A 27,392-nucleotide genomic window follows, 5' to 3' on the forward strand; every position below is an offset into this window, starting at 1 on the left:
GGATGGGATTACTTTTCCCAAGCAGTTTGTATAGATGGGGATCACTCTTGTCCCTCACACTACACCTGATGTTCTTTTGGTCTAATTAGTGCTACTGTATGCTACCACTATAATGTTGAGTATTGTAGTCTATCCTTATAGAACTGAGGGGGTCAAACAGTGCCGAGTTGATCTAACATGCTCTACACAATAAATTTCAACAACAAAAAATATGTTCCCTTAAAATTATGATGAATTAAAAATTAGTGTTTTCTATAAAAAATTAGAAATCAGAAATGTCTGGGGCTTTAGAAGATAATACAGTGAGAAAAGGAATATTGCCATGTATGAGGCCAATCTTCATTAAATCCCCAGCACTGCATTGTATCCCCTAAGCACCTCCATAAGTGCACACAACCAGAGTTCAGAGTAAGAAGTAAGCTCTAGGTCCATCCATGTATGGCATCCAAACCACAAAATCAAAATAAATATGAATGTTTTATTATTCTTTAGTATATTTTACTCAATATTTATTTAATTTCTAAATAGTACCATAATTTAAAACTCATCTTTAACACCTTAGTAAGAGCTGCCACTAATTTGAAGTCTTAATCTGAGACTGGTGTTTAAATATAGATTTTATTGATTCATTTGGTCCTCAATTTTAATACTTAAATTTATTTATTATTGCCCATTCATCTTACAAATGCAAAAACTGACACTTATAGATGAAATATGACTCAGCAATATTTGCATAAAAAACAAACATTTTAAATTTGATCTGTTTCATTTAATACAATAGCATATGGGAATTCTTTCTCCTGATACTAAACTATGGAGACTTTCAGTTTATATTGTTTGAAAAACACCTAAGTTAATAATGGGTATTTCATTTATTTTCTTTCTTTCTTTCTTTCATTCTTTTTTTTTTAACAAAGCTACTAATTTTCTTAGGCTAAGTTGAAGCTTTCCACTAGATCAACTTGATTGGTTGACCGTAATTTAAAAGAGTGCAAACAATTACTGCTAGCATTAAATCAGAAAAAAAATTAGTTTGATAATAACTTTATCTGGAATAATTGTTCACAACATTAAAACATATATTACTCCGGAGTTGAAAAGGAATATTTTGTAGAATATAGAAGACAATTAAGCCTGCCACTTAATACACACCTTGTACAGGACACAATTTAACAAACAGTGCTAAATAGCTTTCTGGTTAAATTTAATGATGCGATGTTCTAAAGGAAGAAAATCTACATAATGATGTTCAGTAAGGATGACCCAAGGTTGATTTTTCTGCTATATCAAAATGGATGTAAATAGCTTTGTAAGCAGTGCAAAGTCATCACCATTTTCTTTTCATCAATAATTCATAGATACAAAGTCTTTGAAATTTGTTTGCGGAGTGACTAGAGTGGATTAAAAATACCTTATGGTATTTGTATAAATCACTATTTAAAATAATAGTGCATATAACAATTTTGACCAAATTATTTTGAGATAAACAAAAAAAGAAATCTATTAAATAACAAAAATAATACTAAAGGAAAATATGATACAAGAAATAGGGCAGTTAAATATTGTATTAGATTCAACATATGCCTACATATACTGCAGTTCTCAGAGACATAACTTGATTAAATTCATTAATTTAATAAGATCACATAATTTTAATAATTTTTCTGAATATAATTATTTCTTATCACTTTTTATATAATTTGGCAAGTTGTATAAATGTAATTTAGTAATACATTCTTTTTAGCTCCATTTGATACAATTTACTTCATAAAATCAGGTAGGTGTTGATATTCATTGATTGACTCCACAAAATCTATGTTCATACTGCACTTATTATTAATAAATATATCTTATTACATTAACTTTTTGCTACAGTGAACAAGAATTAAATCATAATTTTGATATATGTACATTGGTGAAGGTCTATAAGATATATAAGATATAGTCTGAATTTACAGCATGGTAGAAAAATCTTCACATTAAATTTATTAATCAATACAGCATGATTTTTTAAGAATTTATAATAATTAACTCACAATTTCTATGTATAATGATCCTAATGTTCCTTTGAAGATGCATATCCTGTCATTTAGATAGTTATACCTGATTTGCCAATAACTTATTCCCTTAACTTGTACCCATATTTTATGGGTTCTTGAAATATTTCTGTCAAAAATGCAGTTTTGACTGGTACTGATCATTTTCTTTCTGTTACCTGATGAACTTTAATTCAAAATATCATTTTAGAGTCATTTGTAACAATCTATACCACCTATACAGAGGAAATACAAGCACAGAGAAATAGAAAACTACATTTCATTGTGATAGAGTCAAAATGTTTAATGTTTTGAAAAGTATTTTGCAAATGAAAAGTCACCCTATTTCTATGACTCTTATTTTTCAGCATAATTATAACATATTGTATGTACTCTACATATGTTAGACAAATTTACGTACATAATAAATAATGATGCTCAGATGAAGAATTTTTAAAACTTACTCTTTTCCCAGGAGGACCTGGTGGGCCAGCCTCACCAGATGGGCCAGGAGGACCCTACAAAATGCACAAAATAAATATATTCTTAAGTACTTGAGTGATAATATATAGGCCATATCACTAATCTAAGTTCTTTATTAAAGCCAATCTTTATTTTCATTTTCCCACATTGATATTCTCTAAAATATATCACTTCTATTTCAAATATCTAAACTTTATATATCTACAGAGCTAATTTAAACATAGAAAAATGACTTCTTGCTTACAGAGGATGAATAAAATTCCTTCTATGTTCTTTTAAAAATGTAAATTTATATCTAAGAATTGTTGACCGACACTAGTATTTCTCTATCAAGAAATGTGTAACATTCAGGAATATTACTTCAAATCTTATAGATATAAAATAAGCTTATATCTGTGCAAAGATCTAGTTGGGGATGTCTATGTTACTGTGAGTTTATCAAAGAATTCTTAACTTAATTTCCTTCATTACTTCTCCCCTGAATATTCACATGCATCCATACTATCTGAACAATTTCAAAATACATTAAAAAATTTAAAACATTGTCTACTCCATTTTGTTTTTTTCTTTGGTATCACGAAGTAATTCTTGAAAATCTTGGGCTAGTAAGTTGTCTTACTTGCATTTCTAAATTTTATAAGTAGCCCTTCATTTAATACAGTGGTTAAGCAATCTAATTTGAAATAATATGGCCAAATTATTAGTATCCTTTGAGTCTTATTTTATTTTTTGTGAATAACTTGCTTATTCCTTAAATCATAAAAGGAAATGCTTCATGATTTTAAACTATAATACTATTGGGAATTTTTTTTTTTTTTGGTTTTTGGGCCACACCCAGCGTTGCTCAGGGGTTACTCCTGGCTGTCTGCTCAGAAATAGCTCCTGGCAGGCACAGGGGACCATATGGGACACCGGGATTCGAACCAACCACCTTAGGTCCTGGATTGGCTGCTTGCAAGGCAAATAACGCTGTGTTATCTCACCGGGCCCACTATTGGGAATTTTAATTAAAAATTTATACATGCCTATCTGTGATTTTATTTTTATAGTGGTCACACCTACCTCCGTTCTGAAGTCACAACAGCAACATAAAGAAAAATTAAGTAATTTAGATTACCGAGTATTTATTATGTAGCCCATATGCTCTATTACTTGCTCTATATTCCCATATTAAACCTAAACATTTCAACAATTGACCATTCTCTAATCTTGTAAATTGTCGTAAGACTCAACACTAAAGGTGAAATACAAATAGTATTCATACTAACAGGCTGGCCAGGATCTCCATCATCTCCTTTATCACCACCAACTCCATCTTGACCCTATGAAAATATGAAGAGCAATAGAGTATTAATGCAGACATTTTTATTCTATTACTTTATACTTTAGGGTCAGTAATATGTTAACATGAAAATATATGGAGCAATCTATGCAAAAATTGCACTTACATGTGATTGAAACTAAATTAAGGAAGTTGTAACTTGGATGTACTAGTAATAATGCTATTCAACAGTTTTTACAATGCAACAAGTTATGGAAAATTAAAGCAAACGACATGAATCATCATTAGGAATAAATTAAAAATTTCCATCTATAAATTACATTTTTGTGATATTAACTATGTCGAATTTTTCCCTGTTCTTTTTATTTTTGATGTCAACTTATGTAAATATTTTTCTTTAATTCTTATCAATAAAGACACTGGGAACATTCCCACTAAAATTGTTCCTTGGCTTTTGTATGATACTTACTGAAGGGCCAGGCTCACCAGGAGGACCGGGATCTCCAGGAAAACCAACAGGACCCTAGAATGATGATATTAAATAAAAGAAATAGGTGAAAAAATTGTATAGTTTCAATATGCTAAAATTTGATATAATATCTGGAGTAAGACCAGCCTTCTGCTATACAAATGCATTTAAATAAAATCTTGGTATAGCTTTGGAATCTGTGAAATGATGACTGGTCTACTTCATTAACTAAGAACCAAAGTACCATGGTATCAACACTTTCTACAGTTCTTGTTGTAATGATTTTGACAGAAACAAGCTCACTCACAGGGTTTCCCTTGGGGCCATCATCCCCTGGTGGTCCTTTAGCACCAGGTGGTCCAGCAGCACCAGGTGGACCAGCTTCTCCTTTCTCTCCTCTTTCTCCTTTGGGACCCTACACAATATAAGAGAAAGAAAAATTAATTTAAGAGTCAAAAGAGTTTCCTAACCTAATAATAGTATGTACAATAATTTGTGTGAGGGGACTCTCCTGTGTATTTCAAAATATTTCATAGTACCCTAGGCCTATACTAATTATATATCAGTTGCTACCATCCCTCCAGGTCTGAAAACCAAATGTTTTTAGACATTATTAAGTTATATTTCTGAGGATCAAATTAACTCTCAGCCTAAAGCAATGTCAGCTATAATATAATCTTATTAAAAATCATAAATGTTTATTTGATGCAGCAATTTTGTTTTGGAAGACAGGCTACCAAAATTATATAATAAACAACTTATACTGTAATGCTCTAATCAAGTATTATTTTTTTTAATTCTTTGGGCTTTTGGTTTTTGTTTTTTGTCACCCTGGATGTGCTCAGGGCTAACTCCTGGTGTTACGTTCAGGAATCATTTCTGACAGTGTTTGCAGGATCATATATGGCTTCAATGATTAAATCTAAATCATGGGATCATGATCATCAAGGTAAGTATCTCACTCACTGTACCATGTCTCCAACTTCATTTTTTCAATTTCCATGTAAAAATTGCATGAGTTTTACACAAAAATGTAAAAAATAAAGTTTTGTAATTATTATTAAAGGGTAAAAAGGAAGTGCAAATAATTGAACTGATTGTAGGAGTTAATTTACATGCTTTAAATGCTTTATAAAATTCCAAAAGGAGTGGATGCATAGGTTGATAGATCAATGGGATGAGCATTTGTTTTGCACACAGGTGGCCTGGGTTTGAATCTCAGCTTGCAGAGCCTCCAAATGCTGCTATGAATGACCTCCAATCAGAGATCCAGAAAATATGTTTGAAAAATACTGGGTATAGCCATTCAAACTCCCCAATCACACACGAAACAAAGATTATTCCGGTGTTAGTGAGATTGCTCAAAGGGCTGGAACATGGGCCTGAAAGCCTAACACCAGGTTCAGTAACTCGTATTGAAAAGTTTCCTAGCATTATTTGTGTAGTCCTGGTCATATGCCAGTTCCACCTATACTCTCCACCACAAAAGGAACTTCAAGATTTATAATCCTATATTAACAGTAAGACAGAACTTACACCAGTGCCTGCTTCTCCGGGAGGTCCTGGGTTTCCAGCTTCTCCAGGTTCACCCTACAAAGAAGCGATCAAATTAGAATGCAGAATAACATTTCACATTTACAAAAAATGTATTCAGTGAGGCCCTACCAAGTTAGATCAAGGCAATGAGGAACTATAAAAAAGTCACTTTTTTGATTGTTGATCTCAACACTTTTCTCAAGTGAAGAGAGGATTATATACATGGGGAAGGCTATATACATGGAGAAAAAAGTTAACTAACAGTTAATATTTTATTCAGATTACAACCAAAAACATAGTATCTGTTTTCTACTAACAAGTTATGTATTTATACTTTCCTGTTAAATTTGTGTCAATGATATAACTTCAAGTATTTTCTACTAGTATATAAGTTAATTTATATGATAATAAATAGTATAGTTGGACTAATAATTACTTTGATGTCTATAATTATCAGAATATATAGGGTAGTCTATGATTTACAATATAACTTAATGTTGTTAAAATGGCTATTTTTATTTTATTTTATTATTTTATCTTATTTTAATTTTATTTTTACTTTACTTATGCTGTTCTTTAAAAGATGAAGCTATGCATTCAAAATAATTCTGTTTATCATTGCCTAATTTTTAAAAATCTAAAGCAACATAAAAAGTACTATTAAAAGCAACCTTATCAGCAATCCAAAAGTTTCCTTCATTTTCTTTAAGAAAACATCACATCTAGCAAAAGCATCATCATTTTGAACATCATAGGTTAATTAAATCTGATTATAAATGTACTATTTGAATCTAACATTTTAGCTATTTTTCTTCAGGTATGTGAGATTAATTCATTTGTTAATACAAAACTTTGGGTGATTAATTTTATATTATATCGCTGAAGTAGAATCCATTATTTCTATACTCTCTTGATCTGCATTTGATAAGTGCCAGATATTGAATCATAATAGACTGCCATGATAAATATGCTTTAGGGGCTATATACTAGTTTTTATACTGCTTTTGATACTTTATTTAACTTAATACTTTTGAAGTAGGTTTGGAAACTACATGTTAGATTCATTACTTAGATATAATTGCATCTGTTTACTAATGCATGAAAATACATGTGTATTTATCAGCATGTTTTAGCATTAACAAGAATTAAATCAAATGTTTCTTCTTGATGTACAATTTATATATCCCTGTACATATAGTATAATTATTATAAATGCACCATCTTAATTTCTAACACAATTATAATTATTTCTCAAACACTCTTTAATTTTGTTTTTCCAATGCTTGTGGTAATTTATTATAAATACATTATAAATCTTGTTAATAATATCTCTGAAGATACATATGTGTTCGGTAGCTTATATAATTTCTCTATATATGGTTTTTAGCATGTCAGCAAAATAAAATAATACATAAAGTATGTAGGCTAGTTGGTTTCATTTATGCTTATCTGTTCCTATTGCTTTACACGAACTATGTTAAAATGTAACATTTAACGGATCATACAAGAAGTTATGTTTTTACATAAAGTTACTTCATAAAATCAGAGACTAGCAGTTTATTGAAAAACAAAACCAAATATTTTTTCAGAAAATCAAATACCAGTAAATCAATAAATACTTAGTGTTTTACATTTATTTAACTTTGTGAATTATCTATAAGATAATAGAAATAATTAAGTACTTTAAAGAATCTATCAATTATAATAATGATTATAATTTATTGAAAAAATTATTCTCTTAAGATGTATAATAAATATTGTCCTTTGAATAGAGGAAATATATTTATATTACAAGAAAAATGTATTTATTTAGTTTGTTTGTTGTATATATTTAAAATGGTATTGGTATTATGGTATTAAAAATAGATTAGTTGAGGCCAGCGAGGTGGCGCTAGAGGTAAGGTGTCTGCCTTGCAAGTGCTAGCCAAGGAAGGACCTCGGTTGGATCCCCCAGTGTCCCTTATGGTCCCCCAAGCCAGGGGCAATTTCTGAGCGCTTAGCCAGGAGTAACCCCTGAGCATCAAATGGGTGTGGCCAGAAAAACCAAAAAAAAAAAAATAGATTAGTATGTAAGCCTTCTTAACATTTCAAAAGTTATACTCACATTTTTAGAATGTCAATTTATATATTATATATATTTATATATTATACATATATGTAATATATTATATATTATATAAATGTGCAGTATGCTAAATTATCTCACTTATACATAAAATTGTAAATAGTCAAGTTTATGTAATCATCCTACAGGAATAGAAAAATAAGTACATTTCAAAAAAACAAAATATAAGTTCTGCAAGATGTATAAGTTCTCAAGATCTAATGCATTAAAGTATAACTAATTAGTGATGCTAAAACAGCTCAAAATTTGCTTAGACGGGAGAAATTGAGCTTTCACATCACGCAGTCAAATAAAGAAAATTATGTATGATGAGTCTGTTCATTAATGAGTGTAGAGATTATTTCTCAATTTATAGGAATACGGAAATATCTAACTCTCTATAAAATATATTTAGTTTTTATTTATCTATTTTATTTCAGTAATGCTTGGAAGAAAAAAGTGAATCTATTAATTAGATAAAGAACTTTATCGAGTGATTTTACAGGGCTCAGTATTCATGGGAAATAATTACATTTTGAAATAAGTTTCTACATGTTTTGTTGTTCGTTTTCATTTTTAAATAAATACAAACAATTAAACTAAACTTATGTAAAATTATCTTAAGTAAAGAAAACAAAGAAATAGGTAAATGTAGATGATTTAAAATTTTTAAAAGTTTTTAGTACAAAGACTCATTTTGAAAACAAAAATTCACATTCTTATTTCAATATAAAGATTAAATTTCTATTTGTGGACAAAGTAAATAGCAATTGTAAATCTAAAATAAATATATGAATGTCTATTTAAGTCTTGAAGACCAGAAAAGCTTACATGTAATAAGATATTGTATTATTACATTTTTATGGATAAGCTGCTTTCTGGTATACACAAACTACTGTTATTTTTATAAAATAATGATTGCTAAAATAATATCAATTTTGAGAAATGCACTGGAATATAAAATGGTTTAATAATAAGCTTAGCATTATTTTTGTGACACTTTTTTAACCTACTTGATAATATACTAGGTTCAGGGTTAAAGCTACCTGTACATGGGACGATAATTAATTGTGTATGATTCAAGTAAAAAATATATTAAATCTTAAGTTAATATAACACTTTAGCAGAAAAAACTTTCAATTTGATTTCTATTCTCTGTTGCATAATAAGAATTTTATAGGGTAAAATGAACATTTCTTGCATAATTCTTAGAATCAAGCACATTTTATTTGTAATAAGTTAAATCAACTTGATTGAGTAAGTGAATCAGGCTTTTAAGTTGGCAAGTTGTAACCAGATAGGCTTTAAACAAATGAAAACATTATGGAAAGGGAGTTTTCAAAACCCCAAACATCTGGCTTCTACATCTATCTTAAGGAATAGCACTGAAGAAAAAAGACATAAAATGATAGAGTGAAGTTCTCAAACAGTTCCAATTGCACCAAAAATCTTTAAGAAACAAGTAAGATAAGCTTTAAAGACTTTTAAATAGTTTTAGAATTGCTATGTAGGCAAAACCAAAACTATCTCTATTTCTTAAAACCACATAGACAACATTAAATTTAAGAGGAAGGTAGGAGAGAAAAGGAATACGTCTCTGATTTTCACTTCCCTAACATCAGATACCAGTGACAGCTCTACTGTTCTTACTAAGATGGTTGACTTCAACCAAAAATATTCTTCCAAATCCACTTTGACTCACCTATATCTTTTTTGACAAATGTTAAAATAAAGAAGTTCAAAACTGTCAAAATCAGACTTAAATAAAGTTATAAAAATAGAAAAATTCTAATTCAATAATTAGGAAACTATATTTATCACAGCATTAATGATAAGCAAAATTAGAAGCAGATGATGAATAAAATCAAATACAAAATACTATACTTGACATAATTTTACAATTATTTTTCAGTTAAACTTAGTAATTATGAAATGAGATGATGTATAGAAAAATGAGACCGATGTAACTACTTTTGAGATAGGACTTCATTTCTTATAGTATTACGTTACTAATTAGAAGCTTTAGGAAATTTCTATTGTTTTCAGTCATATAATATTTTATAGTGTAAAATTAAATATCCTTACTTCACAGAAAGACATTTTTGAGAATATCATTGTTTCTAAATAATGCAGTATTAATTCTAATGTACTTCACAATGTTATGGAGAAACACACATGAATGTATAGATATCAGAGACTATAAGAATATTTCCATAAAAGAAAGATTAGACATTTAAAATTAAATCATGTTCAAGAAAAAAGGAATCTTTTCTGAGTATAGATGTTATGATATATGCCTACTATTTTGAACCCAATAATGGAAGCCATAGTATTGTTAATGAAAATAGTATTTATGAAATATTAATGATAAACTTAAATAGAAGTACTACAATTATCTAAACATTACTTTTCTTTGATTAAAATGTGGCTACATATTATCATGGTGAAGTAATTTTAAAGGAAAAATTCAGTAGAATAACTTCTACAAAATAGGATACTAAAATGATTTTTAATTGATTTTGATACTCATGTAGAAGTGATGCGAATTATATGACTAAATTACTGGAACTATTACGTGCATTTAATTGATCTTGATATTTAGTGAATTATAATATTTTATTGAAAAACAAGACCAAATACTCAGTTCTTGATGTTTCAAACTCTCATTTTATTCTTACCTTTTCTCCAACACCTCCCACTGAGCCAATGGATCCTGGTGGTCCTTGTGGTCCCTGGAATATAGATAAATATTTATCTTTATTCTTATAACAAAACAATAAATTGTAAGCAAATTTCCATTTATCTCAGTGAGAGAAAAATATGTTACTATTCCAAGCTACTTGAATAATGACACAAAATATTTTTAATGAGTCAAATTTCTATAGACTAAATGGTTCGATTAATCTAAAAGCTTTTCAAATTCACCAGAAATTCAAAGATAAAGATATTTTCCAGCTTAGGTCATGCTGAGATGATGATCAAAATATAATTTTATTATTCTACCCATTGATTAGGAGAATGTTTTATGATAATTATAGATTTTATAGTGGGACAAATTATCATTCTTAATAATAATTATATAAACCATGGGAAAACAATATAAAAATTCTTTGGTTTTTAAATGTATTAAGGTGAATTAATTTTTTTAAAGTACAGATCTGGGCGAGTTAAAGTTGTACAGTAAATTAGTTGCATATATGAGGCCCTAAATTTGATCCTGATATCCCTCCTGAATTCTTTCAAGAGTCTACAATGAACCACAGAGTAGACTGATAAAATATAATGGAAGGATGAAAAGGACATGAATAAGCAGAGAAAGTTGGAGTTAAAAGGAAAATAGGAAGGAAAGTATTAATTAAAGGTAATAAAAGAGACTACCTTTTAAAGTTCATTAAGATAGGAACAATGAACCCTTATTATGGCTAGGAAAATTACTTTATCCCATTAAGTGAAAACACAGAGTGCACAAACTATGTTTTTATAATCCAAAATGTACTGCATAAAATGAAATATATGAAATACAAAACCATGAATGCAGGACTTATATATGAAATATCATTTTAGTACAGTTGGATTAGAACAATCAAAGTCAGATGAACCATCTCTTTATCTCATCAGAAAAAAGTTTAAATTTGAACAAATTCAGTAATTATTAGGTTAACTATTATTATATATGAGGGACAGTCTTAGTATGTTGAACTTAACAATTTATTATAAAACATGGTATATTTCTCATTCACAAATACAAATATTTTAATTTTGGTCCACACCTAGCATTGCACTCAAAGGTTAGACCTGGAGTTTCTTGGGAGACCATATGGTTTTTGAGAATAGAACTCAGGTTGGTCATATGCAAGCAAGTACTCTACTACTAAACTCTGACCCCACAAATAGTATATTTTGAATATGAACTTGTATCTATTGCATTTAATGGTGGTTAGTCACATGTAAAGTGCATTTTATGTAAATGAAATGATAATAACTGGGTACTTTTTGATGTCTGTCTCTAAGATTAAATACCAGTGAGAAACCTCGGTTGTATCCAGAGGTTAATGCACTTTGTCATTAAATTAATCCAAACACATAATAACTTCAAAATATCTAATATATATTTTACAGTACTTACATCAGCTCCATTGGGACCTTGAGGACCTCTAGGGCCTGGTGGACCAGGTGGACCCTGTAAAAGAGAAATATTAAGGTGTATGGTGCTAGTACTTCAATGCAGTCTAATATTTTATCATATAGTTATGAAAATTAAAAATTTCTTCCAGTAAAATCATAAAGAGAAAGCAAATCTGGCTTACAAATGACTCTTGATCTTTACAACTTAGCAAATTATAATTTAACATACTAATTGTGGGGTAATTTGAGCCATTGAAAATGTAACTGATTAAACAGTAGAGAAGTCCAGACAGCAAGTATAAATGAGTTGAGCACAGAATATGCATATATGTGATCTTCTTTCTTTTAATTAATTAATTAATTAATTAATTAATTTTTGGTTTTTGGGCCACACCTGGCAATGCTCAGAAATTACTCCTGGCAGGCTCGGGGGACCATATGGGATGCCAGGATTCGAACCATCGACCTTCTGCATGCAAGGCAATGCATGCATGCTATCTCTCTGGCCCCTTCTTTCTAAGAAAAGTTTCTCACCTCTGGTTGTTAAATAAAATGACTTATTAGTACATTTTTCACAAATCCTGTGGTCAGAATTTTCTACCTATCTCTAGATCGCAATAAAATTAATCTTTAATGAATACCAGGTAGATTAGTCTTTTTAAAGGTCAGTGTGATTGCAGCGTAATGGTTGAAAGATTGTCTACTATTAACTATTACTCAAAGTAAAGGAAATGTACTAATTGGAGCATGTTATTTGGCAGATGCTGTTAGGAATATTAAGCAGTTACTTGAATCAGCATGTTAAATTTGTTCTCTGTTTTAGCAATTCTTTTATTATATTGGTTTGGGACCATCAAAGCTTATTGAGCTCTGTGCTCGGGCATCACTCCTGGTAGGGCCTGGTGGACTACGTAGGGGTAATGGGGACTGAACCTGAGTTGTCCATTTGCAAGACAAATAAACTACATACTGTACTATCTCTCTAGCTCCTAATTTTATTTCAGTTTAAGAATCAGTTCTTATTTGAAGAGCATTACAAATCGAACATAAAAGTACAGAGATAAGAAATACAAGCCTTTCCAGAGTACAGGCGGGGGTGGGATGGAGAGGAGAGAGATTTGGGACATTGATGATGGGAATGTTGCACTGGTTAAGGGGGTTGTTCTTTATATGACTGAAACCCAGCTATAATCATATTTGTATTTAAATAAAGATATTACTCAAAAAAAGAGAAGTAAAAGACCTTTTCATTTAGGAAAAAAAAGAAAGTTGAGGACAATGTTTACTAAAAAAAAGAGAACCAATTAGTAACATTTCATGATAGATTTCAATTACTTTACTAGTTGTTTCCTTATCTGCTACAGTGTTTTATAAACACATGTACTTACAATTTTCAGCTATGCTTTGAGAATTAAACTTAGAAAGCAAGAATCAATAATTGCAAATAATTATGTTACAAAACTCTAATTAAAAAAGAAAAATTTATATTTCTTATTAAATTAGAATTCATCTTAAAAGAACAATTGATTTTTACTATTTTACTAACATCCACTAATTTTAAAATTCTGGACAACTACAATTTATTTTTTAGCCTGGCCCATGTAAAATTCTCAAGATAGAGAGAAAAATAACTCAATATATACATATATATATCTTACACATACAGTATTAGAGTATATATTTACTCATAAATATATGCATTCACTGCATATATATTTATAAATATATACTATATACATATATACTATATCTTCTCACCAAATATTTATATCTAAGGAATATATATACATGAAAATAAAAATGTATACAGCAATATTTAAAGCTAATAAAGATATATTATTTCAAAATGAGAAAGAAAATTACAACTACTGTAGATGATGAGAGAAACTTAAACTGTGAATACAGATTGGGTAGGATAAAAAGGGAATTATTGACTAAAAGTTCATAGTTATTAGGATATTTTTCATATTACACCTGAAATTTTATTAGTGATATGGACATGGAAAATATTAAAATAAAAACTCTAAAACACAGGAACTTACCATAGGACCAACATCTCCATTTTCACCTTTTTCACCAGGTGGTCCTGGTAGACCCTAAGAAAATATAATTGGATAAATAATGAGACTACATACATCATTATATCTAGACTATATAATGTATTATGTGTCTTGATTTCTATAACCACAGAGATTTTCTGGAAATATTGCCATCATTAATTTATAATACCATATCTGATAGGACTTTAAATTAAAGTACCATATGGGTAAATTCCTTTTAAAAACAATATTCCAACATATATACAGATTAGAATATGTTCTGTATATCTTATCAGTTAACCCACTTCAATCTTAAAAATCCATGAGAACATGAAACCTATTTATTATACTCCTATATTCTCTCAAATTTATTTCTTTGTATCTAATTAAAGTATATATAATAATAAATTCATGTATTATAGGAAAGAAGTAAAAGGAAGAACATATGCATAAAATGTTACTTATAACACTGATAAATTTCTCATTTATTGATTTCTACACAGCTTAAATAAACAATATCTAAGCACATTTTATTAGGTAGTACACCTTAAAAATTAGCTATAATTGCTTATAAACTACATGTAGATAAACAATTGAACACCTATATTTTGTTCAGTTTACCAATCCCTTTTATTGTAGAATAAAATAAATATATTTTGATTTTGCATATCTAAAAATCATACATGTGGACTTTTGTATGTTTCTTTTTCTCTATTCTCAGTTATTCCATATTTTCTCTATGAATTCATTATTCTTAATATTACTTAAAGAAGAAATTGTCAATACAAAAGGTGATGCCTCTCTTTGGTGATGTTTAATTATAGTTTAATCATTAAACTTAAAAGTCGTATCATTAAACTTAACAAAAATATGAGTTATTTTTTTTAATTTCAGGGAATCAAGTATGCTAAATAGCATTCTAGTGGTTATCAGTGTTTATGTATCTGAACATTATCCTAGGGAGTAACTTATGCATGGAGACATTCTGTTAAGCTCTGTCGTTTAATAATATCTTTTCACTTAAGCGATGAATCCAAAATTTTAATCCTAAGAGTCCCACTATATATGTACACTTTACATCAAGACAAATAGCAAATGATATAATGAAATTTTATTGTAAATGTTATCATGAAAATTTTATTTAAATAGAATATCATAATGTTTTATTTATGTTATTAATAATGGTTAATACCTATCTGTCAAAAGACCATGTTAAAAACATGCAACTCTGAACATGTTGATTATATTATCATCTTTTTAGTTTCTTTATTTTAAAAGAAATTTTTCTATGGGAAATATAAATTTTTAATGAATGAGTCCTTGATTCATCTTCATCAAGTACACATTCTTACTCTATGGAAATGAAGATAATCTTTATTTAATATTTAATATAAGCTTACTATAAAGCTTATATTTAATATAATAAAAATAGAATATAAAGGTCTGTTCTTAGAAATTGATAATTAAATTCTTAAATTATAACTTTACATAATCTAGACACTAGAGTAATCAATTAAATGGTAAAGAGAAAATGAAAGGTAACAATGAGAGTTTCCATATCTACAGAAGATATTTTTGTTTGTTTTGGGGCAATGCCTGGTGGCACAAAGTGGTTACTCCTGGCTCTGTGCTCAGAAATTACTTCTGACATGCTTGAGGTCCATAGGGGAGGCTTAAAATCGAAACCAGGTCTGTCCCAGGTTGGTCATGTGCAAGGTTAATGCCCTACTGCTGTCTATCTCTCTAATCCCAGAAATTTTTTATTTTATTTTATTTTATTTTATTTTATTTATTTTTTGGGGGGAGCACACCCAGTGATGCTCAGGAGTTATTCCTGACTATGCACTCTAAAATTGCTCCTGGCTTGGGGGACCATATGAGACACTGGGGATCGAACTGCGATCCGTCCTAGATCAGTTGCATGCAAGGCAAACGCCCTACCACTGCACCATCGCTCTGGCCCATACAGAAAAATTTTAATGCCTTAGACTATTTAGAGATGTGTTTATCAATCATATTGCTGTGTAGTACATATGATTGCTCATTTACTTTTATCCAGTAACTACAAAAGTTTGATTCAAATACAAAAATATCTTTACTAAAATAATTATGTTGGCAACAAAACAAAGGCCAATATTATGTATATTCAGTTACAGAAATCTATCATGTTCTAAGAATAATTTTTATGATATATTATACTTATTACAAAACAAATCTAACAATTAGCTAAGTCAGTTATTGGGATTAAAATCAATACTTTGATTCCATACAAGCTAAAATGAAATTGACACAACTCAGCTACTATTTGCTTTTCTGAAATTTCATAAAATTAATTAAAGAAAAATTTAGGTTATGATGTTGTAAGTATAGTGATTTACATTCATTTAAATCATTTATAAAATTGGTAATGTGGCTTAAAGTATATTAATATAAAACAAATGTAATTTTAAAATATAATAATCTCAATTAAGCACTGAGAAGACAATAATTAAGTGGGGGAAAAATCTAGTATTTCCAAATGTTTTGAAAGCAAGAGATGTTACACAGAAGTGTGGAGAAATAACTCAGGACAGATACTACTATGCAATGCATTCCCTGAATCAAATTATAAAAGGCACTAGAATAAAATTTTATTAGCCTACCCTTTATGTTTCAGTATATTTATATTTCTACAGTTTTTCAAAAACATTATAATTAGAAAATAACAAGAGTTATTTATTATCATTATTATTTTCAAGGAACTATATCATCTAATATTTTAACTTTCTTAATTAAATATTTAGCTATTAAGTTAAGTGTAAATATAACTTTAAAACAAAACATTAGAGACTTCAAAAATTATTTTAATATGAGGTATATTGGAATGATTAATATATTTTTAATTTATTTACCTATTTCTATTAAAATCTGATGTTCATATTTTTGTTGCTACTGGCAGTTTATTATATCTCAAAATGTTTTTAAAATTTTTCTAATCATCTGAACTACTAATTTCCCTAACATGAAATGTATTCAAACACCTTTTTAACATCTTTAAACTTCTATTAAAAAAATAAAAATGAAAAAAGGTAGTGTAACACCTAATGTAGAGTAAATGTATGGCAGAAACAGAAATCAGTGGAGGAGTAATTTCAGAGAAAATAATAGTTATTAATAAAAAGCACCTTGTTAAGTAAACCAGTTTTTAAGGTTAAACACTACATTATCTAAGTCCTTATAGACCAAATTAATACTACTTTGCATTACCATTAACAATCCAACAGTAAGCCCATAGAAATTTAGAATTGCAGTTTGCAACATATTAAGAATATCTTACCTGAAGACCAACGGGGCCAGGTGGTCCTGGGAACCCTCTGGCACCCTCATCTCCTTTCTGTCCAAACATCCCCTGCTGACCTCTGGGACCTGGCTCGCCATCACCTCCCTACATAACCAGTGAAAAAATAATGATAACCAAAAATAATCATAACTTGATCAAAAGTTATAAACATTTCTAATTTCATTAGTTGATGTATTTTCAAATAACTAAGCACGAACTGACTGCATTTCTATCACTATTTGAAAATATACTGTTCTTTGTTGGTTCATATTCTTTATTTCTAAAATATCATTAACTTTGATTTTTCTCACACTCACCAAGTGAAGTAACAGCTGTTAATATGGGTGATGGAGACTGGGATTTATTACAAATTAAGGATTTATCAATTATCTACTATCTACATTCAAATGAGGCCACAATGTTTTTCTTTATAAAGGCAGGTTGGGTTAACTATATTAAATAGCATTAATATGATTTTATGTTAAGTACACAATGTTGTCATCAAAATATATAAGTGGTTACTGTTGGAAGAGGCCTTTGGATTGGTTCTCATATTGCCTTCCAACTAGATGTCTCTCCATTTTTCCTTAGACTTTCTTTTTAAAATACTTCCCCATTGCTTCATCATCTGGCTTTTTCTCCTCCCCTTGGGGATGGGCTTTGTTTATTCCAATAAAGGCTACTCAGGAGACCTGGAGGAGTGGCTGCCATCTTGGTTCTTGGTTCCATGTGGAGGAGCTACTGGCTTGTGGGTGAACAGTTTGCAGTGTTAGTTTCTGTCCTGCTATTCCTTCCCAACTATATGTGGATTGTATCCTGCATCAGAATTGCTGCTGGACCTGTGTCTCTTGTCCTACCCCTTTTCCTCACTGGGGATTGTGGAATGCACAACTCACCATTTCACAGTTAACATGATTATTCACAAGTTAACAAAATAAACAGTAAGGGATTATACTTGTTGAACAAAGAATACTTACAGCAATTCCAGGGGCACCAACGGGTCCTTGAAGACCTGGAGGACCAGGGGGACCCTGCAATGAAAGAAACATCTCTTACATAGTACAGAATATTAGGCTAATCAAAAAGTTATTAAGCATCTTAACAGTTCTTAGGGGGGAAGGGGCTTGCATAATGTATTTAAATCTTTGAACTAGATAACTGCATATATAATAAAATTTATGTGGAAATTATTCAAAGTATTCTTATCAAAGTACAAAAGTATTCTTATCTGAAATGTTCCAAATATTTAAATATGCATTTCTATAATAATATAAATTATGTGCATTAGAACAAAGTTTTAAAATTGAAAACATCAACTTCCTTGAAAATGTATTTGACATATTTGTAAGGAAAGAACACCCAGATTGTACATATGCTAGATAAGACATAGCCCTTGTTCTATCTACTGAATCTCATAAATATTTCCTTGACCATTAGTTGTTAATAACTGGGAAGTCATTATGAGGTATCCACACAATACAAAACAAAATGGCCATTAGTTTGAATTGTCACATATGATGGCATCATATGATGCCATATGATGGGCAGAGAGTAAAGTTAATGGTTGTTGGGTGTTAGGCTTTCTGAGACTTCTGTAAGATTCCACCAAGTCAAAATTCTCTTCACAACACTAAAACAGATATTAACCAATGATTAAAATTGACTGAGTGTAAATTACCTGGTGCCGTCAAAGGAAATGATGAATTGGATAAAAAAATATCTCCCCACAGAATGAAAGATGCTAAATTTAATAATGTCTCTGGCATATATGACAGTGGTAGAGATTACACGAAAAAAAAAACAACTTAGCCTATCCAAAAATTAGGAGGAAAAAACAAGACACTTCCTAAAAAAAAATAAATGCAAGTGGTCAAAACACAAGAAAAATTGCTCCACATCATTAGTCATCAGGAAGAAGAAAATCAAAACAACAATGAGATCTCTCACACCACAGAGACTGGCATACTATGCAAAGTACAAAACAAAACAAAACAAAAAAAAAAAAACAAAAAAAAAACCAGTGCAGGCATGTATGCTGGGAGAAAGTAACTCTCATTTACTGCTGATGGGAAAGTAAATAGGTCAAGCCTTTTCAAAAAAAACACAAAACATATATTCCTCAAAATCTAAACATCAAGATTCCATATGATTCAGTCTTAGAAATATAAACAAGAAGCCCAAAACACAATGCCAAAAAGCCCTCCACTACATGCCCATATTTATCACAGCACTATTCATGATAGCCAGAGCATGGAAACAAATCAAGTGCCCAAGCAAAGATGAGTGGCTAGAGAAACTTTGGTACTTCAAAGAAATAATCCTCAGCTGTTACATAAAATGAATTTATGAAATTTGCTTATACATGGATGGATATAGAGAGTATAATACTGGGGGAAAATGAGTCAAAGGGAGAGATACATAGATAGTTGCACTTATTTTGAGGGTTTAAAAAAAATACAATATGGCATTAATATTCAGAGACCTTAATGACAAGGGTGAGGTGGACTAGTCCAGGGTAGGAATGTGCTTCAATAGTGGGAAAATGCATTTAGGGTATAGAAGGGACCACTGTGATAATTATAGTTGAAAATGACCACTCTGAGAACTGGGTGCTGAAAGAATAGAAGTGATAGCTGGGGTCGGAGCAATAGTGGTAGTGCATTTGCCTTGCACTTGAGTGACCCAGGATGAATTTTGGTTCGATCCCAGGCATCCCATATGGTGATTTCTGAGTGCATAGACAGGAATAACCCCTGAGATTCACAGGGTATGATCCAAAAAGAAAAACAAAAACAAAAATCATACAAACACACACACAAGTGATAGCTATGATACCTCTTCAGAAATGATATTGCAAATTAGTGTCTAAAAGGAAACAGAAAGGGAGAAAGAGAGAGAAAGAGAGAATGATCTCTTCCCTAGAGATAGGTTGGGGGGAAGTTGGGTGAAAAATTGGGTACATGGGTGGTAAGAAATGAGCACTGGTTATATGGCTAAAATTCAAGCACAAAGAACATTGCAATGATCAAAAATAGAAAAACCCAAATGTATTTTGAACCACCTTGTAACCATGGTTTTTAACTAAAATTATTAATAAAAATTAACTGATACTTTAATCTCATTAAAGTTTGCAATTATATCACATAGTTCATAATATTTTTTAAAAAATTGCATTGCAAATTAACTGAACCAAACAGAAGTTATCACAAAGATAACATAGTTATTTATAAGTAATATTTGAGTAGAACATTTCATTGAAAAAATATCATTGGAGCTGTGGAAATATAGCAAATGTATTTGATCGTTAGCAAAATAGTGTCTCAAGCACCATTAGAAGCTACTTCACTTGAGTCCAAAGTAATTCACAAACAGGCCGGAGAGATGGCAGAGTTGGGAAGGGCATTTGCCTATATGCTACTGACCTGAGTTCAATCCACAGATTGAATCCACAGAGTCCATCCCCAATGGACTCCCAAGTCTACATAAACTGAATTCTGAGAGCAGAGCTAGGAATAACTCCTAAGTGCTGCTTGGAATGGCCCAACATCATCCCTCCAAATCAAACAAAGTACCTCATAATCACCACTAGATTTTACTCCCAGTAAGTACTTTCAACTACGTATGTATCATGGTTAAAAGTAAAAGGAGTTACATGAATGAGTATATGAAATGGAAAATAAATAGTGGAAATGTAAAAATACTCACATTTTCTCCTTTGTCCCCTTTGCTGCCTTTTTGACCCGGCTCACCAATTTCACCCTGTGAATATTTGAGTTAAAGTTTACCACCAATAAATATAACTTCCATTGCATTATTATCTCTATACTCTCATCATTAACATTAAGTATAATGTTTTATATGTATATATATACTTATATATGTATATATACTATAACATTTAGTGTTCTTCTCTATTTGGCTTCTTAGTTTTTCCCTTTCTAATAATGACAAGCACATACTGTATAAAATAATCTGTGGGAAGATGTATAACTCAGGTTTTTTTTTAACCCCACTCCCAACTTGGATTTTAATTAGCAAATTGTACTTGAAAAGTCAGCACTGTAAACTAATAATGAAATTACATTGATATATAAAAAGAAAATTTAAATATATAAAAATATAAATCATACAATCAGAAATTATTATTGCTTATCATTTTCTAAGTGCTAACATATTGAATATTCTTAGAGTTTTGATTCCAAATTTGTTATTGCATTTTTTTTATTTTTTATTTTTTATAATAAAAGTATAATATATTCAGTTTAAACAAATTAATTTTCAGAATTAAGAGCAGGTGCTATTTTCATACATGTTAGTAAACAGAAATTAATTATCAATATGGAAGACCTCAGTCTTGTTTAATTCTGCACAATCTACACATAAGGATTCAATATATACATATTATTAAACAAATTATTTTGGAAACATTTAAAAAATAAGCATATGCCATCTATTTCTCATTTTTTTCATCGCTCTTTAATTTGTTTTTCCATTTGCGTTTTTGTGCAAATAAAGAAAACAATGTAATGATCAAACAAAAACTCGAGTAGAAATAAAATTCATAAAACATTGAAAGTTTATATTTTAGAATTAGCATTTAATATTTAAAAACATTAAAATTTTTCTGTAAAAAATGCATTTTCACCAGTTTCCTATCATAAATAAAATCCACTAACCTTGTCTCCATCTTCTCCAGGAGAACCAGCTGGTCCAGCAGGTCCTGGGAGACCAACAGGACCTTGGATTCCATCTCTTCCTGCTGGGCCTTGGGGACCTTTTTCTCCCTGTATTGGAAATCCAGCACATAATTACTTTGCTGTAAAAAATATCTATAAATCTGTGGCCTCTTACAATTTTCAACTATATTCACAAATTCTTCATAGCCTGGCTTCCTAGCAAGGAAATTGCATAATATTTAATTTTTCCTGACATCAACCTGCTCAAAAGAGACTTCCCTTAACACTAAGAAGACAACAACAATGACCTTCAATGTCTAAAGCATGCTGTTCAGAAAAACAGCATGAGAGATGTCTACAGAGAGATGTTGAATTGTGCTAGGCCTAAAATATAATAAACTACTTTTGGTTGATAAACCCAATATTACAATATTATAATTGTGTAACATTTTATATTTTTAGCTGTTTTATCGTTGATATTTTTTGTTTGTTTTGTTTTGGATTAGGAGTAACTTTTGAGCTCAGACCAGAGGTATTCACTGAGCAATGGTGGGTGTGGCCCAACCACTGCATCCTCAAAAAAAAAATTGAAGAAACAAAAATAATTAATTTGACGAAATACACACCTACTAAATGAAATACACTTAAAATAATACAAAATTAACATTTAAAATCTAACACATAAAAGATGAACTCATTGAGATGTTTTCTACTATTCACTATAAAAATAAATTCAATTTACATAAAGAAAAAACCAATTAATTTAGTTTTATTTGCATACTAAAATGATTGGAATTAAGATTGTATAACAAGTGTAGAAAAGAACATTCTTTTTATTGTAAAACAGCATGGTATAATTTTCATCAAAATACTATTCTACCTTTTAAATTAATCAAATCAGGAAACTTTTACATTAATATACAGTTACTCAATAGATATTACTGTTTTATAAAGTATGGATTCATGTCATTTCATTTAATTGATTTTAAAATTTTTCCCGTATTATAGGAGTGAATAGAAGTATGTTTATATGCCAGACACATCTGCAGAGGGAATGCAGTGGAGTATGAAGAACCAATATTCTTGAATAAAAATGTAATGACTTGTACAAAGTAGCAGTAAAATAAATATTCTCCTAGAAATTTACTTACAGGGGCGCCTTTCTCCCCAGCAGGACCAGGAGGCCCCTGGGGTCCTGGACGTCCTGGCAAACCAATTGGACCAGCTGTGCCAGCTGATCCTCTTTCTCCTGGTGAACCCTAAAACATAGTAAACATATTTTAATATTAATTAGAAAAATTGTATAAGATTTGTATAATTTATTAGCAGACAAATCTTATGGTTCAATAGACAGTGCACAAGTTGCTTTTTGTTAGAGATAGCAACCAGGAACAAGTTTACTAATTAACAATGTGTAGTTTAAATATTAATCCTATATATTCAAGTGAGGGAATATTTTTAAGCTAAAACTATTTTAACATTATGTGTATAACTATTTTATATTATATAGATATTTAATATTACATGTTCTTTTTTACTTTTGTTCAAAATCTTTTCTGTACAAATATAATAAGTAACTCTTCATCATTTTCTTTCTATATTAATGTGGTTTGGTATAGTATATCTTCAGATGCATATGCTTTAGATGATTTATATCAAACTTGATAAATCAAATTTTCAAAGAAAAAATGAATCCAATAATTGGCATTGCATTAGACATATATGTATAAATTTTATATAACAATGTTAGGTGATTATTATTACAACATCTAATATTTTTTCCAAATAAGCAAGTCCTTCAATTTATCTTTAAGTCCTGTAGGAGCTATGGTCTTTATATCTTCAAAATTAGGTAATGCCAATAGAGTTTCAAGAAAAGTGTTATATATTTTTAAGTGAACTATTAATTTAAATTTTAACAATCATTGATATTAAATTTAACCTTCATAGTAAGTTCAGAAAGCTTTTTAAACTATATGAAGAAATTAATACATGTATATTATGTGAAGAAAATTCAAATACAATCAATTTTATCTAATATTATTTAATAAAACATACTATGAAGTCATATTTATGTTACATTCCTAGAAAATATATGACTCATCAATTTATAGTATGACTAAACTGTGTAATAATAGGAAATTTATTGTTAGTTTCTAATAACATTGTTACAAAAATCAGGATAAAGTATTTATAAAAATTGGAAATATATATTTTTTTTTATTTTTTGTGGGGGTGTTTGGGCCACACAAGGCGGCGCTCAGGGTTCTGCATTGAGCTCTGCTCATTGCACTGCTCCTGGCTCTGCACTCAGAAATCGCCCCTGGCTTGGGGACCATAAGGGATGTCAGGTAGCAAACCTGTGTTTGTCCGGGTTCAGCTGCGTGCAAAGCAATATTTTTACTTTCTATTATTATTCCCACAAGGTAATGATGCGTTTTATTTTACAAATATAAATTACTTATTTTTGCCTAAATTATCATTTCCTTATCTAGATAATGAATTACACGTGGAATATAAAATAATGACAATATTATTTATTTAATGCTTTCTAATTTACCAATCTGTTACTAGTGATTTTATACTATAAAAGGGGATCAATAATATAGTGTGTCATTTATAATGCAATGCAATTTAAATAGTTTTCAAATAACTTTAAGTGTAGTCCTGAGAAATTGTGATCGTAGTCTCTGTGCTTCTGTACAAAAAAGCTTCTAATTAAATTAAATATCAAAGCTTCCCATAAGCTATCTTTAAACTATGTACCTTTTCAATTTTAATGCTATTCATAGATTTTAAGCAAATATTTAGTACTTATTTTCTAATATTAAGTTGGTAAATTCACATTACATTAAATATTTTTAAATAGACATTCAAATTTTAAATATATTTAAATGAAAATAAAATATATTAATTTATATTGAATAATAACTACAAAGCTGGAAAAACAATGACTGTCAATTACAAGTGTCATAGAATATAAAAATTTAGAGAAGTTAAAAATCAATCAAAATAAATAATAAACATTGAACTTGTTAATATAAACAAAATGGCATTTTAAGTTTAATTGTTACTTTAAAACAATTCAGTAATTTTTTCTGGTACTGTATTACAACTATTCATAAATTGATTGAAACAATAGATATAAATTATATCACATATAAAAATAGAGATAGTTATAGAGAAATAGAACAGTTATCATTTTGTAATATAAAAGGTATCTACCCTATCACCAGAAATATATATTTTTAATATTGTTATAAATCAATCAATCAAAAATGATATAATTTTTATCCAGATGACAAAATGATTTGGATAAATGCTTCCAAGAGCTGCTACAGGAAAAAAAAAGCAATTTTATTCTGGTTTTAGAGATTGTTAGTATAAAAAGACTTGCAAGTGACTAAAAAGCCTGAGTGAAAAAGTGCTTATTATAAACAAAATGCAAATAAAATTAATGAGATAAAATGAGTTTAAAATACAATGTAGTATCACCTCACAACTGTTATAATACTCTTCATTGGCAAGATTCTTCAGAAATGATATGGAAAGAACAGCTATTAAGACTCAAGATGATAGAGACTGGGAATGATAAAACTCCAACCTGAGATGACAGAACTCAACTATGTGGTAAGCAAAGTAAAAATGAAAAATAGAAACCTCATTGTACAACCTCATCAGAAGAGTAACAGCTGGTGAGGATGGAAGCAAAGAGCTCAAGACAATCTATATAAAATTTCCAGAAAACAGCAGAGAAAGGAAACAATTTTAAATAAGTTAATAGAACATGGCAAAAAAATTTAAATAAATGAACAGAATAATGAACAATATAAATTAGTAATAATAAATAATAACAACAATAACAATAAAAGTAAAAATAAACAGAATAAGTGAACAAAAATAAATTAGCAATAGAATAGTGGGATGAATTCAAAGATACAATTTAAGCAAAATTGGGGTCCCAGAAAGCCGGAAAAACAAACTCTAGTAAGAAATAACAGCCAAAGACATCATTGTTATAAAGTTGCCAGAGTAGAACAGTGCATGTATCTACATCCTGGATAGATGAAGAGTTCAAGCTAAACAAAGACTCAAATAAAAGCACCCCACAGAACACTATAGTCAAATTGAGGAATAACAGAAATATAGACTACTGAAAACAGTAAGATCAAAAAAGGAAATTAAATACAAAGACACATCCATAGATAATTAACACAAATATTACTAGTGAGTTTTCAGGCTGAAGGCAGTCAAACAATTCAACAAATTGAAGACTTCTCAAGAATACTTCACAGAGTCAGTTGCTCCTTCAGATTTCAAGGAAAAACACACAACTTTACAGATAAACAACAGCTCAGTCTCAATTTTTTTAAAAGAGGAACTGAAAAGAGTACATTGAGGCCAGACAAAGCTGACAAACATACAAAATATCAAATAAGATGGCAAAAAATTTTCATGACAATAATCTCAATGTGAATGAACTAAATGCACCAATTAAGATACAGAGTGGCAAAACAGATCAGAAAATCGACTCCAATATTCTGCTGTCTATAAGAAACACATCTAAATACTCCAAGCAAATGCAGACTCAAAACCAAAGGTGGAAAAGCAATTCTTCAAGCAAAATACTCCCTTAAAAAGGCTGGAGTGGTCATACTAATCACAGATTACATAGAATTCAGGCTTATAAAGGCTTAGGAGACAGAGGTAATTCATTAATAAGCAAGGGATAGATACATCAGAAATAAATAACACTCCTAAACATATACTCACCCAATGAAAGATTAAAAAAATAACTTAAAACAGTTAATCAACTTGAAGAAAGATGTCAATAGTAGTTGGAGACTACAGTACTACTCTATCAACTCTAGATAGATCGACCAGGCTAAAATTCAACAAGGTTATAACTGGTTTTGAAGAAAGAAATGGAATAGAATGGCTTAGTGAATATATATACAGGGTTTTTTATCCTTTTATCCTCCCAAAGCTGACTATAATTTCTTCTCCAATCGAAACAGAGAAGTCTTCAACATAGGCTGCATGTTGCCACAAAAAATAAATTTCATGATATATTGTCATGACAATTATGAGAATAAAAACTCTATCAATGATCTTCTAAGACTCTGATATACTGAAAATAGAAAAGAAACAAACAAATGGAGAAATATCTTCAGCACCTAGAAATTAAACAACTTACTAATAAACAAACAGTGGGTCAAAACGGAAATCAAAAGATTACTTGAAATAAATGAAAATAAGGACATGAATCAACAACTGTAGGACAATGCAAAAAGGGTATTAAGAGGAAAATGTATAGCTTTGC

At 29.7% G+C, this 27,392-nt stretch overlaps 1 protein-coding gene across 1 annotated transcript in view; it reads right to left on the reverse strand.

Moving 5' to 3' along the window:
• COL11A1 (collagen type XI alpha 1 chain) overlaps window positions 1-27,392 on the reverse strand; it is a 206,166-nt gene that overhangs the window by 27,789 nt on the left and 150,985 nt on the right. Inside the window, exons 42-54 of the mRNA XM_049765836.1 lie at window positions 23,221-23,328; window positions 22,070-22,177; window positions 21,099-21,152; window positions 18,371-18,424; window positions 17,391-17,498; window positions 14,078-14,131; window positions 12,037-12,090; window positions 10,589-10,642; window positions 5,807-5,860; window positions 4,578-4,685; window positions 4,271-4,324; window positions 3,788-3,841; window positions 2,501-2,554 (exon numbers count right to left, since the gene is read on the reverse strand). Coding sequence (XP_049621793.1) covers window positions 2,501-2,554; window positions 3,788-3,841; window positions 4,271-4,324; window positions 4,578-4,685; window positions 5,807-5,860; window positions 10,589-10,642; window positions 12,037-12,090; window positions 14,078-14,131; window positions 17,391-17,498; window positions 18,371-18,424; window positions 21,099-21,152; window positions 22,070-22,177; window positions 23,221-23,328 — 918 coding nt within the window. The remainder of the gene's footprint in view (window positions 1-2,500; window positions 2,555-3,787; window positions 3,842-4,270; window positions 4,325-4,577; window positions 4,686-5,806; window positions 5,861-10,588; window positions 10,643-12,036; window positions 12,091-14,077; window positions 14,132-17,390; window positions 17,499-18,370; window positions 18,425-21,098; window positions 21,153-22,069; window positions 22,178-23,220; window positions 23,329-27,392) is intronic.

The sequence above is a fragment of the Suncus etruscus genome, chromosome 19, assembly GCF_024139225.1.
Source record: "Suncus etruscus isolate mSunEtr1 chromosome 19, mSunEtr1.pri.cur, whole genome shotgun sequence".
In the NCBI taxonomy this organism is placed as follows: Eukaryota; Metazoa; Chordata; class Mammalia; order Eulipotyphla; family Soricidae; genus Suncus; species Suncus etruscus.